Here is a 17,181-nt window from a genome sequence, read left to right as displayed (position 1 = left end):
AGTACCTCAACACAGCGTAGCGGGGGCTTTTATCGCCCAAGATACCGCGTGAGAGCAGTCAATTCAACAAATAAGAGTCACGCGCGCCCCTAACTACAGGTACATTCCATAAGATAAAAAAAATTAAGGTTTTAATTCACAAATTTGGCCGCCCCCTAAACTTACCAACCCAAGGGTGCTACTCCCCTGTCTTAATAGCGGTTTAGAGGAATTGCTTCGACCGGTTTCGACTGGCTTAGTCTTAAATTTCAATGACACACATAAAAAAAAATGTTATTTCAGTTGAAATGTCAATAATTGTTATAATTCGATTTCTAGCGGTATACGATTAATTTATTCTCATTGTGTATGATACAGTAAAAATTGCTTAGGAGACACACTTATTTTTTTAAATCGATAAATAAAACGGATAGATGGCTTTTAAGATTTGATAAGCTATATTTAGCTAAAATAACAAACCATTTCTATCTTACATCGCGGGAGACAAATGCACTACAGTGTCATTAGTCGATAAACGGTTATTCCTGTAATCGAGACTTGTTGGCGCAAAGCTAAATATAGAACGGCCAAGTCGAGGTTACTATGAAGCCCTTCCGTTTGTGTTCATCAGATATTTTTGTTTCCAAAGTAGAGAGTCAGCAACTTCCCAAACTAGTAAGAATTCTACGTCACTATCTTCGGACCGATCGCAGAAATGCACCAATCAGAACAATTTGCTTTAAATGCTTACACATGACATTTATTAATAGTTGATTTTCGGTATCGATCCGATTTAACGATTAGAATCGATTATTGATTGGGATTTTTTTTCTGACATACTACGCGTTTCAAAACAGCACACCCAACTACCTACAATTAAAAAAAGAAAATAAAAATACTAAATATGGAAAAAAAACATTTTACTATGAAATAAATACACACTATTGAACCAACAATGGTCGACTTATGAAAACAAAATGAATTTTTGTTCTTGAATCTCGTGGATTAAAAATATTTGGTTTATGTCTTGAACACAAGGAAGGTAAAAATAAAACATCTAAGCACTAAAGTCATCTGCCAGTATCGACCTAATAAATTGCATTTTATCGATATCGATAACTTATAAATATCGATTAATGATATCAAAATAATTACTTAAAAATTAACTCGATCTTGTGATTTAACTATATAATCAATTCAACCCACATAACTTTGTTGAACCAGTCTCCATATCGATATCGATAAAGTAGGTGATTCCAGTCTGCCAAACATAAGTTTACTAACAAAAAATGGCGACATCTAAATGTTATTAGACCAAACAATAACTTCAATAAAATAAAAGGAAAACCAGTTGCCAGCCTCAAAGCAGTCAAAATGGCGCCCCAAATGAATCAGACTAATATCAAAGTACAAGCGTACACTCTGTCGATATTCAACAGTCATGCAAATTCAGATATTTATAATGTTCAAATTCAGATAACTTATTACCACAAACAGATTCTTGTGCGTCTTAAAACTATCCACGATTTCATGATTTTAAAACAAACTTGTCTATCTTTTAACATTAGTCATTACATTAAATACAGCACTTTGGATTAGTTATCATACTTATTGTTACAAATTAGGAATAAAGGGAAAATAGCAGATTTTACTTAATTAATTTTTAAGGAAAACAACCAAGTATACATATAGTAATGCTAATAACTTCACATATTAACTCAAACTTTATTACAGCAAATAGTAAAAAACGTAGCAGAGCATGATCTTTAATTGAACAAGTCATAATCGTCTCAAAATACATAAAATTTAAACAAACAATGTAGCTCTTAAACACTTATTATAAAAACTATGCTAATCATATATAACGCTCATATATCCAACCGTTTTGTACTAGCTACATATATAATAAATATATTCTATGCCACTTACAAACATTAACAGTATGTATAACTTTACATAGCCATGTTACTTCAATAACATTAGGATAACTAAATGAGCTAAAACCAATCTCTCTAACCAAACATGAAAAAAAATATACGTAATAATTTGTGTGTATTAAATTAACATCAAACTTTACGTCAAATGTTTTTTATAGAGCTTTAAACTTAACCCTTTTAGTTACCCCAAAGAGCTGTTCTTATATCTGTATAGATGTCTTTATCAAAACAAGTCAACACTTGCCCTTAAATGATACAAAGCACCAAAATAAACATTTAATATTAACAGTCATAGCTTCTGACTCGGATTCAAGGGTTTTGGTCAAATAATACTTACAGTACGCAAGATTAGTTACATCGTAAATGCAAATATCAAATTATAGTGAAAATAAATAATATTCTCTTAAACTAACATTTTCACTAACACAAAAACTAATCAAACCAATCTTATAAAAGCAATAATTTGCCACTTCACCATCTGTCACGTCACTTGTCATTGTTTTAAATAATACCATCGCAACATTGAGCTAGTATTTGCTAGTAAAAACTATAAAGATATTATTTGTAAAGAATAAATATATATTAAAAATCACTTTCAAATAAACTATTGTCATAATTTGTTTTTTTGTCACTAATCCTTTAAATCTTTAGTCAATAACAAACAAAATGTTGCGATAATATGAATACATTAGATCACCCATTCACTTAATTGTCACAGAAACACCAACACATGAACACATATGGTTCTGTTACACGGTTTGCTTGAAGTCCAGAATGGCCCATCAGCTCAGCTCTTAGTGGAGTGGCCTGACTGAACACTTGGAGTTCAATGGCCCAGCCACTTGACAGCGAGGTCCCAGTAGGTGGCGAGGTAGGCAAGCATGCGCTAGATGCCGCGCCACAACTCCATGGTGACTATGATGGGACAGAAGCGGGAGAACGTGATGCCTGCAACAATGCCAGTCACCAGCGTCGCGCCGCCGATCATGCCCGCAGTGGATGCGTGCTCTGGCGCCACCGTGCTGGAAATACGAAGATAAGTTACGGATAGAGAAACTATACACAATAGTGTATTGGGACCACTTTCATGGATATCAACAACTACAAGGGTCTATCCTACAACATAAACAAGATACAAATATTTATGTACGCAACCAACGGACTCGAGGAACGAATCCTCACTCCCAAGTTTCATAAAGTTGGAAGAGACACTTTTGATTATAGATATCTATGACTGGTGCTAGGATAGTTGCTTTACAATACTCTATCACATCTGCCTGCCTTCGGCAATAAAACGCGTATGCTTTATAAATATTACAGATACTTACCCACTAACATACATCATCCCAAGGGAGCTGCAGTGGCCAGAGCTCCAGCCCATCAGCACGGAGACCACCCAATACACCCAATCATTGGTGACATATATGGGCAATGTCCGTTTGTCCGGTATGTAATTGCATAGCAGGAAGAATGGTATGAACAGTATCCTTATCGTCGTGAACAAAGCTAGCCATCGACGATTAGGCTGGAAAGGAAATATAAGTATAAATGAGGGTTGACGGCATTTCGAATAACATATTGCAATATTATATAAATTTGAGAGTACTTGTCGGTTTGTAGTTGTGTTTCTTTGAAGCAGCAATGTATTCACATAGTATTTTTATACGTGACGTAGAAAACCTTTCGATTATCGTATTTTTTTCATTCTGAGAAAAAACTTTCACATACCACAAGCAAAATCTACTGATTCATAAGTTTTTTGCTTAACATTTGGATAATCCTTAGAATATTTTGTACAGAACAGAGTAATACTTACAAACTGCACAAGACTGGCTGTGATGTTGCCCACCATAGCAGTGAAGTTAAACGTCAAGAAACATGTGATCATCATGAATTTTGTGCCCAGGAAATCAGGTGTGTTTGGTTTAATTTCTGAAAAAATAATATTCTTTGTATTAATTTTTCATCATACAATACTATGAAGTGTATAATGGAATGTCAGCCAGGAACATAATCAGACAACAAATTTTGTCCCGGAATGAAAATGGCATTAATGTTACATACTTTATAGGTTTTAAATGAATTTTCTATTTATAGGCAACTATTGTGCTTGCCATAAGACAAGCATAACTAGCTTCCTGATATAAATTAAACTGTAAATACAGTAAGGTAGTGAGTACCTGAATGCACGGTGGGGAAGATGGTGAGCGTGACGAAGAAGGTGAGGAATATGTTGTAGAGCTGCACCCAGGAGTGCGCGAGGATGGCGCCGTAGGGCGTGGCGGGCGCGGCGGCGCGCTGCGGCGTGGCGGCCAGCGCCGGGTTCACGCGCAGCGTGCGCTGCTGCAGCGTGTCGTGGTACCGGTAGTAGCGCTGCACACACACACACACACACACATTATAACACTTCACGCCTGCTATCCCCAAAGGGGTAGGCGGAGAAGCAACCAGTACACCCACTTTTCGTCATGAATTTTCCATGTTGTGATAGAACTTGAGTAATATCCTCATATCAGACACAAATTCTAGACTATGGGCTGATTCTGAGCAGAACAACCTAATAATAATTTTCCCGATGAGACGTTGTTATCATAATAATATTTAGTCCAGACAAATCAGTAACAATACATATTATAATTTCAGATTCTTAGGGTCGCAAGCAGTTCAACAATTTATTCATATAGTATTTTCTAATTGAAACTTCAAGAACATCGAATCATATAGTTCTTTCTAATCTAAATTTCTAGCTAATGTCACTGATGCAGGCAACATTCGACCTTAATGGTACTCACATTGAGCGGCAGCGCGAAGTACGTGTCAAAGCATATGAGCAGCACGAACATGCCGCCTATGAAGTAGTATATGGCTGAGGTGCGAATGCTGTCGAACAGCTCCGACGTCCAACTGAGGAACACCACCAGAGTACCGCAGATGTTCGAGCCGAGCACCACAGCGCCAGTGTACTTGGGAGGTAGGCGGGCTGCTACACCGTACACGGAGTTTTGGAATATCGCGTTGAATGCTGTGAAAAAATAATTTTAAATTAATGACGGGTAAAACTTTTTGAGATATTGCTTCAAATGATTATTTTAAATTACACTAACAGTTAAGGAATTTGACACAATTGAGTTTTTCAGGCTTAGAATTGACGATTAGAGTATAGAAGAGACCTTTATTTTATTACAAAAAAAGCTAGATCAATATGTTTAAACATTTGACTGTCGCAAAACTTAGGTGCACACAAATTCATTGTAAAAATATGCGTGTGTTTTAGTGAAGCATTAATGTACCCACTGGAAAAATGTGACGACACAATACATTAGTGACGTCACTGCGTTGGAAGTGGGAAAGTAGTTATCGCATTATTGCCGAAACCGAAAATAACAAACGATTCAAATAATATAACGAATTTAATCAACACTTACTCTGTTTAAAATAAACCAGACAGAATATTAAATAAACACATTACTTTGGTGGCACGGCTGATGAATTGAATGGAGTGAGAGGCCACAGGTTTCATCCAGAGCTAACAGAAATTAAAACGTATTTGGTTTTATCGGACCAAAAACCAAGGCCGTTTGTACACCCGCAATCCCAAGAATTAATTGTGTTGCTGGTGGAGTCAACGCGATGAGCGAACCTTTTCGATTAGTCCATTTCAGCAGTTGATCTGGAAGTCATATAAAACGAGGTAAAAATTACTCCAAACTCACCGTTAAGAAAGAAGACCGACACCATGGTGAGCCAGAAGAACACCTCTGGCCACTCGGAGCTGTCCACCATGGCCAGGACGACGGTGAACACAAATATCGCCACTTCGATCATCAACGACCACACTATGCGCGTCGTCAAGTTGCCGCTGCAAAACAAACATTCATTCAATTTCGCTGCACAATGTAGATTGAGAAATCATTTACACGCTAAAATGCGCTTTGCTATTTCTGACGGACTCACCAGACTAAACCATTCTACACACTAAAACCTCCTATACTACACTCTCCCTTATACCGAAGGTCGCGAGGTCTTCATGTACATGCAACCGCAACCATCCCAGGAGTCAGCTCTTGGGCTGAGCTTCTCGCTGTCTTAGGAATAAGACCTCGGTAAAATTACAGGTGTGCATAGCATACTGCACGCCAAACTCAGGCATTATTTGTCGGGTAACGGACTTCTCGTCTGCCGTCTGCATACCGGTAAGTCGGAAATCGTCTCTGCAAAGACTATTGTGCGAGGGAAGTCCAATAGCCAATTCCTCGTCGATGATTGAACTACCGGTGACGGTGGTAACACTACCGGTGGTGTTGCCACTATCCGTAATATAAGTATAGCTTACAGCTTGAAGTGTCTACACTTGAGGAAAGTATAAATCTGACACTGGTCGTACCATGATAAATACGAGGACTCGTATTAAATATACTCAGCTATATCGCAGACTCCTTAATATGCGTAACCTTATAATAAAAAAATAAATAAAATTGTGATGATGTTTGGGAGTGTGTTTATTTATTTGGTACAGACACAAACAGATTAAATATTACCAAGAATTCATAAGAAATATTTAAAAACATAAAACAAATTTTAGGCTAAAAATTTAGCGGGTCAAAGTATTTTTTCATTCATAAGAGTTACTTACACTTATATCAGAAACATATTTTAATTAAATACGCAGAGGCGGCTTTAGCTATTGTGCAGGGTGTGCACTGCACACGGGCGCAGTGCGTTAGGGGACACACTTTCAAAGAGACATGCGTCGCTCGCGACGGCCAAGGCTAAGGCTGGCAAGCGGCTTCTTTACTTTACACAATAACTTTTGATTTAATATTATTATTAAATATTACATTGTCTCCTAGGGGGCGCTAAGGAATTTCTTGCACACAGGCGGCACATGAGCTAGAGCCGCCTCTGTAATTACGGTAGTATATTGTTAATATAAATGTTAATTGTCGCAAAACTTGTGTGCACATAAATTCATTGTGAAAATATGCGTGTGTTTTAGTTAGGCATTAATGTACCCACTAGATACATGTGACGACACAACAAATAAGTGACGTCACTGCGTTGGAAGTGGGAAGGAATTTGTCACATTATAGTCAAGAATAATAAAAGACATTATAACTATTCTTAGATAAAAATCCAGATCATAGCCTATCCATGAACCAAATGTCATCGAAATCCATTTAGCAGTTGTTGCGTCTGTTTCAAACAAACATCTTCACAAACTTTTTTACAATATTAGTTAGATTAGAAGTTTCGACCAGGATAATAAATCTTCGCCCATTTGGCTAATTATGGAACTAATTTCTTATACTGACAACGTTAACTTTAAAACAAAAAGTTTGCACAAACAAAGCAGGTTTTATATTTTCCTGGTCACGCTTCAACATTATAGTCAACTCACCCGATCTTAACAAATATGTTGAACCAACTGAACAGCAGGTTCGGTATCTGACTCGCCCAGCCCACGTACGGGTGGAAGTTGTCCGCGTAGTCCGGCGCGTTGACCAGCTTGTACTTCACGAAGTAGTCCTTGGCGGTGATGAACATGTTCCAGGCGGTGAGCGTGCCCAGTCCGTGCAGCATCAGCGTCAGGAATATTATGTGGTACTTGTCCTTGGGCGGTGCTAGGTCCATGGCTATACCTAAGACACGATTGACGTATTGCCAATTACAGTACTCTACTCATTGATTACTAGAGTAGTGAGATATCTATCTCACTATTATTATCTGGGCTTATCCGGGTTTCCATCTGGAAGCCCAGATAATTCCCTACATCTTTTTTCTTCTCTAATCCCCATAAATTTTCTTCGGCATACAGAGCATCAACGATTCTTTTGGTGTGTCACACCGATCATCAGCTAATCCGTCTCGTTTACGGACATTAAAACAACTTCGCCACTGGAATGTATTATTTGTCAAATTTTTACACAATATTAATACCTACTCTTATATTCCGGTGAGATCCTATGCTGGATTTGAAGGTAAAACAATCAACATGTTTGTTTCAGATTCTAAAACCTTTTGAATATTCGGGTTTGTAATTTGTGCCTGATAGCAAAGGCTGGCTAAGCTCGGTAATACTTGCAAAAATTAGTTCTATACTAATTCTATCATGGATGAAAGCTGAACTTATGTCATCAATATCTATTAATTGACACAGTACATTATTAAGTAACGTTATGTTAAAGCATCTCAATGTTTGCCGGCAAACATGACAGCTACTAGACATTTACGTGTGTCACGGGAATATAACCTTATATACTACATAATAAGGCTATTTTACCTATATATACCTATATATACCATAATAAGGTTTTTTTTTTGTATAAAGGTGTAGTGCCCTCTCCCCGTGGCAGTTATTTAAAACGCGATTACCTTTCAAGTTGAGCGTGTCATTGGGCAGGTTGGTGGCCTCCCACGCGGGTGTCAGTTTCACGGGCTCGTTCCGGAGGAACGGCGCCTTCTCTCCCTCCGCCTCCCAGCCTGCAACACAACAATAAACAACGATAAATAAATACGCTAAGCAACTACATCGTTAGATTATCACATTTGCAATGCAAAAATGCCTCTGGCTTAAAGTTCGCCTATATACTTCTTGTTTATGAATATAATTAAATTTTCAGTTATATCCATATGTTATGTATTAATTGAATACATAATTACTTTTTTATGCTATGTGTCTATGAATCTTATAGAAACCAGTGCCATAAACAATCATTAACAGTCTATGTCAATTACAAAATTTTGCATCAGTTTAAAAAATAAAATCTAGACTGGCTTTTGACTTACACTCGCCGTGACGAAAGGCACCGCCTAATGGTCACGCTTACATAAAATCCGACTAAAGAGTTTACCCTCATTTTCTACACCTTCAATTTCCTTTGGCAACTTAATTTCAAAACCGGCTTCTTTACAAATTGTACCTACAAATACTGGGGACAAAAAACTAAATTACCTCAAAACTAGGTCGGCGATATTTAGCTCGGCTCAAAAACTGTAGTCACGAAGGAAAAAAAACTACATTCACGAAATAATTTCTTTCACAATTAACCGAGTAGGCAAACCGAGCGGACCCTACATCGGTCAATTTCAGAATCCAACAATGGGTCTATTAACGCTCCTCGTAATGGTAATAAACTTTTTCATTTTTATAGCGCACAAATTGGTATACACGTGTGTAAAAGTGCTTATTAAGTAAAATACTTTTGGACAAATTGTTTAACTTTACGAGGTGGTTTCAAACGATTTCCGAACGCATTTAAGCGGAAAATGGTACCGTTAGATGACATTCTAAAAGGGATTTGGGCTAATAGATGTTTTAAAACCAAATAATATTAAACCGACCTCATGGCGAAGTGAGACATTCGAACTCAAGTTAATTAAACTGTTAAGGCGATACCTCAAGGTCCATTTTCATACATTTTGTTTCGGCTTTAATCTGGGTAACTAAACAAGTATTGGCAAGTAAAGAATTTAAATTCACGTCTAGTTAGTGATTAGTTCTCGCAGTTGAAGAAAAATGTAAAAATAATTAATAATCATGGATATTTCGGCCTTTAAAATTTAATATGACGAAATTTTAAAGGCAGAAATATCCATGATTATTAATTATTTTTACATTTTTCTTCAACTGCGAGAACTAATCACTAACTAGACGTGAATTTAAATTCTTTACTTGCCAATACTTGTTTAGTTACCCAGATTAAAGCCGAAACAAAATGTATGAAAATGGACCTTGAGCTACCACCTTAAGTTTATGGGCGTAAAGTATTTATGTTTGCGACTATTTCGGTTATCACAATAAGTCAAACGCAGAACTTAATTCCTATGCTGACCGATTAAAATATTTCAAAATGATTAGTTTGAATGACCGAAGGAAACTTCTAGATATGTTATTTTTGTACAAAATTTTACGGAATTATATTGATTGCCCACCGTTATTAGGAGCCATAAAAATACGCGTACCCAGCCGCCTGCCGAGGCAGCCTGTTTGTCTGTTTTGTCCACCACTAACTAGAACTAATCTCAAATATAATTCGGCAATACCCAGATTGTCTCGAACTTACAATTCTCTCGGCCAGTCTATAGATGTATTTAGCGACTCATTGGCAGCTTTTCGAACTCAGGTTTTAAAAGTTATAAATGATGATAACAATCATTGATCCCTCTCACATTTGTTATTGTTACATACTTTGATGTTTTTCTTATTTGTTAACTATATTATTATTAAATAACTAAATAAGTAGTTCCATTCGGTGCATGCTGTGACGCCTGAAGGTAATGCCTTTAACACGTGTTTTTCTTAAATGATTTACTTAGTTATAAGTTTTATTGTAATTACCACTGGATGTCCTAATAAAATAAAATAAAAATAAAATAAAGTAATTGGGCAGTTTTTGTAGTTGAATTGAAATCACATGTATATCAAATATTTTCTTTGCCGTATTTTATATTATTATATGTCAAATAAAAATACTACAGCAAATTCAACATACTTAAAACATTTACTATCTATAGATGCCAAAATGAAATCCCGTAGTCTAAATATGCAATATTTTCTCCCATTCAGCGCCGTCACCTACAAATTTGTACGTTTCCGAATCCCTGCAGGTGACATTTCACCGATTGCTTCCACTAAATTTTGCGCACGCGAAGTGGATTGCGACCAAACAGATCCGGTAAATGTAAAACGCAATATAGACGGCTTACTTATCGATTCGATAAATTCATATATAAAAGGAATTCTTTGGCCGAGTTTATGCATTGAATCCGCTGCATTTAGCATAAGATTCTCAGAGCTGCGCCGAACGCATTAAGCCGTCAATCGCAGTTATTGGGAGAAGTAAGACCCACATCAGAAAACTTCTTTTGTTTGAATTAGTCCTGATACAATTTTATGATCTACCGTTCTATCTACCAGTTGGACGGGCTTAGTTGACTTTGATTTAAACTTTAACGCAAAATATGCAGATTATCCATAGTTATAGTTTTGATAGTATAATCATGTTGTGCACTAAGGCCTCTTATTTCTGTTAACTTTTTAATACAGTGAAGACTTTCTTTGTACAATAAAACAGTAATATTTATATTCATTGCGCTGAACATTGAAATAGAACATGCAAATAGATAATTGGAATACTTAATATATTTATAGAACAATGGGCCTTGTTGCGAGCAATAAAGTCCTACAATATATTTAACCACTTCTTTTCTTATGCGATTTTTTTTTGATGTTATAAAACGAAGTAAAATATAAATAGGAAAATAAAAACGGATTTAGATGAAATTTCGCACACAAATACACATGCCTTGACCTACCGTCCAAGTATTTTTTCTTCCGGAAAAGGTCATTCACCCGCGCAGTGCCACGAGCAGTACTTAGTATATCTAATTGCCTACTGCCACCAATAACTAAATAACAACATAAAAATACTGAGAAACGAAAGTAGCATTAGAACATGGCCGCACGTCGAGCCCCGGTTTGTGTAGCGCATTTGTCGCTGCACAACGGACAATAAATAACGAATCGTCGCCGGATACACTGATTAATGATGCCCGCGACTCCAGATAACCTCGGACATTGGGAATTGTGTTTACGTAGAACGCTCTTCAAGGATAGAGGACGCGGTGCGGATTTCAAACCATTTGTTAACTTTAAACTCGGTAAGTAGGTGGGTGGTGGTAGCATATTTGTATTTGCCCGGATAGCCACCTCCATACACAAGATGTATAGCCCGCCATAGAGGCCTACGTTAATGTGTCACCAGGATCAGTTTGTGTATATCCATATCCAGTTCCAAATAGGCCGGCATAATTCTGTCGACTGGCGAGGGATAATTTCCTCAATCGACACTCTAGACCCCACTCCGCTTACCATCAGGCGCATTGCGATCGCCATAACATGTCCTATATAGAGCAAAAAAAGTACACGAAAAATTTATAACCTCCTTTTTCGAAATCGGATAAAAACAAGACGAAGCCCACTTGAGTTTTAACAGGAGACTTTACATCTAAGGTCTCAACTCCCAAGATACCGAGTACAGTACAGATATACCACATGTTGTAGATGCTGTTGCTTCTGTTTGTGGAGTCTAACAGAGCCATGTAACTTTCTGGACACTTTTACTACTGTGTTCGTATAGTCTAGGATCTTTTTTAATTATACGTTAATCTATGCATACTCCCGCCCTTAATTAGGCGCCATAAATGTATGAAACGAATCCTCAAGGCAGTTTGCTCGGAGGAGGGCCTTAACAATTGCTTTCACTCTGCAACTTCCCATTTTTTCTATTCAGTATAACTACATAAATATCTTAGCACAATAAACAAATGAAGAATGCATTTCTGGGTTCCGACGATCCATTTCGTTCATGCACTGGGCCCTTATTCTGTATGATAGTGTAAACGCGTAACGCGGCCGTGTCATGTTATATCCGAGAAATGTGCGTGGAATGGTATTCTGTAAGTCAAATTTCTATAGTACTAAACATGACGCGTTGTGTTACGTGCTTGTTACGCACTGTTAAAATAACGTGCGGGATAGAGAATAAGGCCCCTGATGGGAAAAATCTTGTAACAGTTACCCGTGTCGAAATCATCGCAGGCCGCTGTAACCTAACGCTATGGTGAAATAACTGTCTTGCGGGCATTGAACGAGAAATTATTACATAACTAAACAACTCGAAGCGGCGATAGCCTAGTTGGGTGTGGAACGGACTGCCGAGACGAATGTCCGCAGGTTCAAATCCCAAGGGCACACACCTCTGACTTTTCTAAAAAATCATGTGTGTATTCTTTGTGAATTTATCGTTCGCTTTAACGGTGAAGGAAAACATCGTGAGGAAACCTGCACATCTGAGAAGTTCTCTATAGGAATTTCGAAGGTGTGTGATGTCTACCAATCCGCACTAGGCCAGCGTGGTGGACTAAGGCCTAATCCCTCTCAGTAGTAGAGGAGGCCCGTGCTCAACCCCCCGTGGGCAAGTATATACTACAGGGCTGATATTATTATAAACAACTCGATTGAATGAGTAACATAATGGTCTATGAGACTGAAGTTTATTTTACAAGTGACTACACTTTGATAAGATTGTTTCTACCGACCATTTTCCGCCATGCGTGTTCCGTCCCATGATGTGATAGGGGGCGAGCATGTCGCCATATCGGACACAAATTCCAAGCTTCGGACTGATACGGAGTAGAAAAACCCATCACTGTCCAACCCGGAAATAGAACCCAAGACTTCAACACTGCAGTTGTAACTTAGTTCAACTACGCTATCGAGGCAGTCATTATTTACTTTACTTAGATTTGAGTATAATAATTCAAACTAAAATCAATTTCATTGAACAAGTTTTCAAAGATAAGAAAACCAAGTATTGTAAACCGTATTATATGGACATTTCGCCACTGTGTATGTAGTGTACTTAAAAGGGTCGACTAAAAAACGTTACGTCCGTTGGTCGCCAGAATCGAACCCTGCGTTACTGGATGCACACCAACAGATGCCAGAACGAAAACTTAAAATAATATCTTACAAAACTGTTGTACACTAACGCGAGTTAAAAAACGGACGCGTCACGTGACCCACTTTCGTTTTTGAATTGTCACCCGTTTCGGACCCCTTTTGAATAAAAACTTAACGTGGGGAGCAGAGTACTAATAATAGTGACCTATGGCAGGTAAAAGCTTGACTCAACGACTGTTTTTTCCACCCTTTATAAGGGGAGCCGGGCCCTATCCAAATGTAAAATCACCTAATTTTACTTTTTAGTTCGTTACTTATGCATGCGATCAAAATGGTAGTCTATCTATCATGCCTTGTGATTAAATGGCAAAATTGTAATATACGCGTATACTATAAATAACTATGGGTTTAAAATCTTATTCTAGATCTATGCTTAATCTATATATATAAATGAATCTCTATCTCCTTTTGTCAGGCCATAAGAACAACATGATCGATTTTTCTATCTATCTATGCATATTTTAAAACAAAGTCCCCTTTTCTGTCTGTTTGCATGATATCGATTTTCTTAAAATCTATTATACGTATTTTAATGAAATTTAGTATGGAGATAGCTTAAGACCCTGGGACGGTTAAAGGCTACTTTCTATCCTGGGAAAATATATACCGGAACTTTTATCAAAAAATTCCTTCACGCGTGCGAAGCCGGGAGCAAAAGTTAGTCTTTTTTTAAAGTAACCTCATACTGTGTAGATGGTTCTTATAGAAAGAATAATCAAGAAAATTGCACAGAAAATTGGAAATTTCTAAAAACAACTATGTATTTTAACTTAGTTTTTTTTTTTTTGTAGTTCAAAGATTCGATGAATGTGAATTTAGCAGACAGTGTTGTATTTTTTTGGGATAAATATAAAACCTTCTGTACCCGAACTTCTAAACATTTGCACAGATTTTGATGAAATATATTATGTATTTCTGGATGGGTCTCTAGATAGTTTAAATCCACAATTGAACCCGGTAGGTAGCGCTGGACTCGGAAAAATTTATCTCCTTTTTAGGTAAAACTTCTGTCAGAGCCGCTAGTATTTATATAAAGTATTCCACGTGTAACCTTATTATTTTATGAACGCATTGAGCGCCATATAATAATAAATTATACTATTCAACAATTGTGTAGACCGCAAAACGTGCGGACACTTCCTCACACTGAACTCGCGCTTCGAATATCACATGACTTAGACTGCCGGTCGATTATTTGCTACTATCATAATTGGTCAAATATCATTATTAATAAACCAAAATTTATAAAGGAATTATTTTATGTTTATTATTTTAGTCACATATGTATATTCGTATGATGACTAATCTAAATACCGTATGATATACGTCAATACGTGTAACAACAACATAATATATTGTTAATGTAATTTATATAAATTTCAATTAATATATTAAGTGTCATTAACTATGTTACATTACTATGTATACTAAATATGTTTTCTGTGACCGTTTCACTCAAACTGTTAGATATCAATAAACCAGGAAAGGTGAAAAACAATCATCAGCTAACAGTTATTAAATTAGCGTAAATATAAAACCTTTCTATCGCGGGAATAAGTGCTTAGAAATTAGCTTTACTGAGCTAACTCTTCCACTTACAGTTCGATAATTGAATTGCATTACATCGGATATAAAAGCTTACATTAGACAGCATGCAATACCTCTGTACTTGAACCTTAGCGGGGGATCCTCGACCGAGAATAGACTCGCATTGCAGTAACATGTGGATCGTACATCCGATGGACAATTAGTACCATATACGGAGTGGTGCAAATGCGATATCAATAAAGTCTACGGTAGAGTGTTTGACGATTTGTTAAGCTTATAAGTCAAGAGCTACCGAACTTGAGTATTTTAAAAAAAGAAAAGTACCTAACGAAATAGTTTTAATGAAATATTATGAAATTTCTGTCTCATATTTTATTTGTCTTAATACATTTGTTCTATCAAATAATATACACAGTGAATACATTAAGAAAAACAAAAAGAGATGAGACTAAACAAATAAATAATATTTATTGAAAACTATTTAGACACACACATTTATTTTGAGAAATACTCCCCTAATCGTTTCATTATTTAATATATCAAAATTATATTTTTAAATATTCATGATTTGACCAAAAAAACAACAAATATCAAGTAAATGATTTGTACATACTACTGTCAGGTCATTTTTTTTTCTCTACTTACAAAGCGGTATGAAAACACACGAGACGTAATGTCAAACGCGCCCACAATCAACGATACTCCAAATCACAAATTAATATTTTTTTACCTTTAAATAAAAAATCACGAACACAATTGTAAAAATTTGTACAAAATGTACTACTACTGAAAATACTGTATAAATGTGAATCAACATGTATAAAATGAACCCCGCAAATATCCCCGGCAAATGAGCAACAGAATGTCACATTTTAAACCAGCGGTATTCAAATATTCCGTGGACCGCATTCATGTCTTCCTGGTGTAATTTGTGCCACATTTTAATGAGAGCGTTCACTTTCCTGTGGCCATGCTTCAAATAACATAGTAAGGTCGCCTGTTGACCAAAGCAAAGCATACTTAATTATTATCGATGAACAATAAATTTTCTTACGCAATCATAGCATTTTTTGGATGAGTCATTTTGCATATTATGCTGAGGGTAGATGTATAATTTTCCGAGTTCCGCTACGGCTTCTCGCTCCATCGTCGTGGGATAACGGCCTATGTAGTTCGATGATTATATTTTTTTAATAAATTGGACCAAGAAAGATCTCATCAGACAGTCCTAATAAAAATTACGCTTCGAAATAGTTTAAACAAGAACTAATAGAGTCAAAAATACATTGCTTAAAAAGTGTATTGCGCCGTCGACAGACCTCACTTTGGAGTAAGATAAGAGAAGGCAAATAAAACGACAAAAGATATGCTAAGGTTACAAGACCTTGATTACCTGAAAAGAGCTTTTCAGCAGAAAATGTATCAATTCATACAATAACAGAAAAATCAGCCTTTAGCCCGGAACTTATGCCCGATATGGAGATTGATTCGCTATCAAGTAATGGGACACACATGGCGAAAATTAGGTGGACTGGTTGCACCTCTCAGGCGTGACGTGTGTATGTTTATCTCCAATGGCAATTCAAATAATATAGAAAGTGGTTCTAAATACATCTGTAAATTACAATCAGGGTGATAAGCAAAGAACCTTAAACCACGAGTTATCTATACTTATTCTACTTATATTTATTGTTACGGTCATCTGAATGCCTTGAGGGATGTAGGTCAGGTTCGCAATACGGAGGAAGGAGGAACAATGCAGCGAATGCATAACAGACATTATTGCGGTTGACAACTAGAAGCCTATTGTGGAATGCAAGAGCCAAAATGCGTGGGAAGTCCGTCGTTGACTAAAGTCCGTCTGAATAATGATCAGCGCATTGTGTATTTCTACCACCAAGCAGTTGTGTCCGAGCACTGTTTTTTCAGTTTATAGATAAATGTTTACATTGTAGCCAGTGCAGTAATTGGACATTTTAGGATTTCACATTTAGCTTCAATGACTAAGCTGTCAAATTTGACAATTCGTGTTATTCAAAATGGGACTGTATTCTTGAAAGCGTTAAAGTCTCATGTTGACAAGCCCATTGTATGCAGAGCTTTGTAATTGAAATTCCCACATGTACTACTACTATTTATAAGCAGACGTATGAAGAGCCACTTGCTCGTATTTTTATTTACAGCGTTTTCAAT

At 36.7% G+C, this 17,181-nt stretch overlaps 1 protein-coding gene across 1 annotated transcript in view; it reads right to left on the bottom strand.

The window, feature by feature from the left end:
• Positions 1-882: 882 nt before the first annotated feature.
• The window catches only part of LOC115442823 (equilibrative nucleoside transporter 2), a 40,825-nt gene continuing 24,526 nt past the window's right edge, over positions 883-17,181 (bottom strand). The window contains exons 3-10 of the mRNA XM_030167992.2: positions 8,289-8,396; positions 7,315-7,555; positions 5,630-5,775; positions 4,709-4,938; positions 4,097-4,289; positions 3,733-3,848; positions 3,245-3,441; positions 883-2,938 (exon numbers count right to left, since the gene is read on the bottom strand). Coding sequence (XP_030023852.1) covers positions 2,803-2,938; positions 3,245-3,441; positions 3,733-3,848; positions 4,097-4,289; positions 4,709-4,938; positions 5,630-5,775; positions 7,315-7,555; positions 8,289-8,396 — 1,367 coding nt within the window. The 3' untranslated portion in view covers positions 883-2,802. The remainder of the gene's footprint in view (positions 2,939-3,244; positions 3,442-3,732; positions 3,849-4,096; positions 4,290-4,708; positions 4,939-5,629; positions 5,776-7,314; positions 7,556-8,288; positions 8,397-17,181) is intronic.

This window comes from Manduca sexta, chromosome 18 (genome assembly GCF_014839805.1).
Source record: "Manduca sexta isolate Smith_Timp_Sample1 chromosome 18, JHU_Msex_v1.0, whole genome shotgun sequence".
Lineage (NCBI taxonomy): Eukaryota > Metazoa > Arthropoda > Insecta > Lepidoptera > Sphingidae > Manduca > Manduca sexta.
This window is presented reverse-complemented; position numbering and strand designations above follow the sequence as displayed.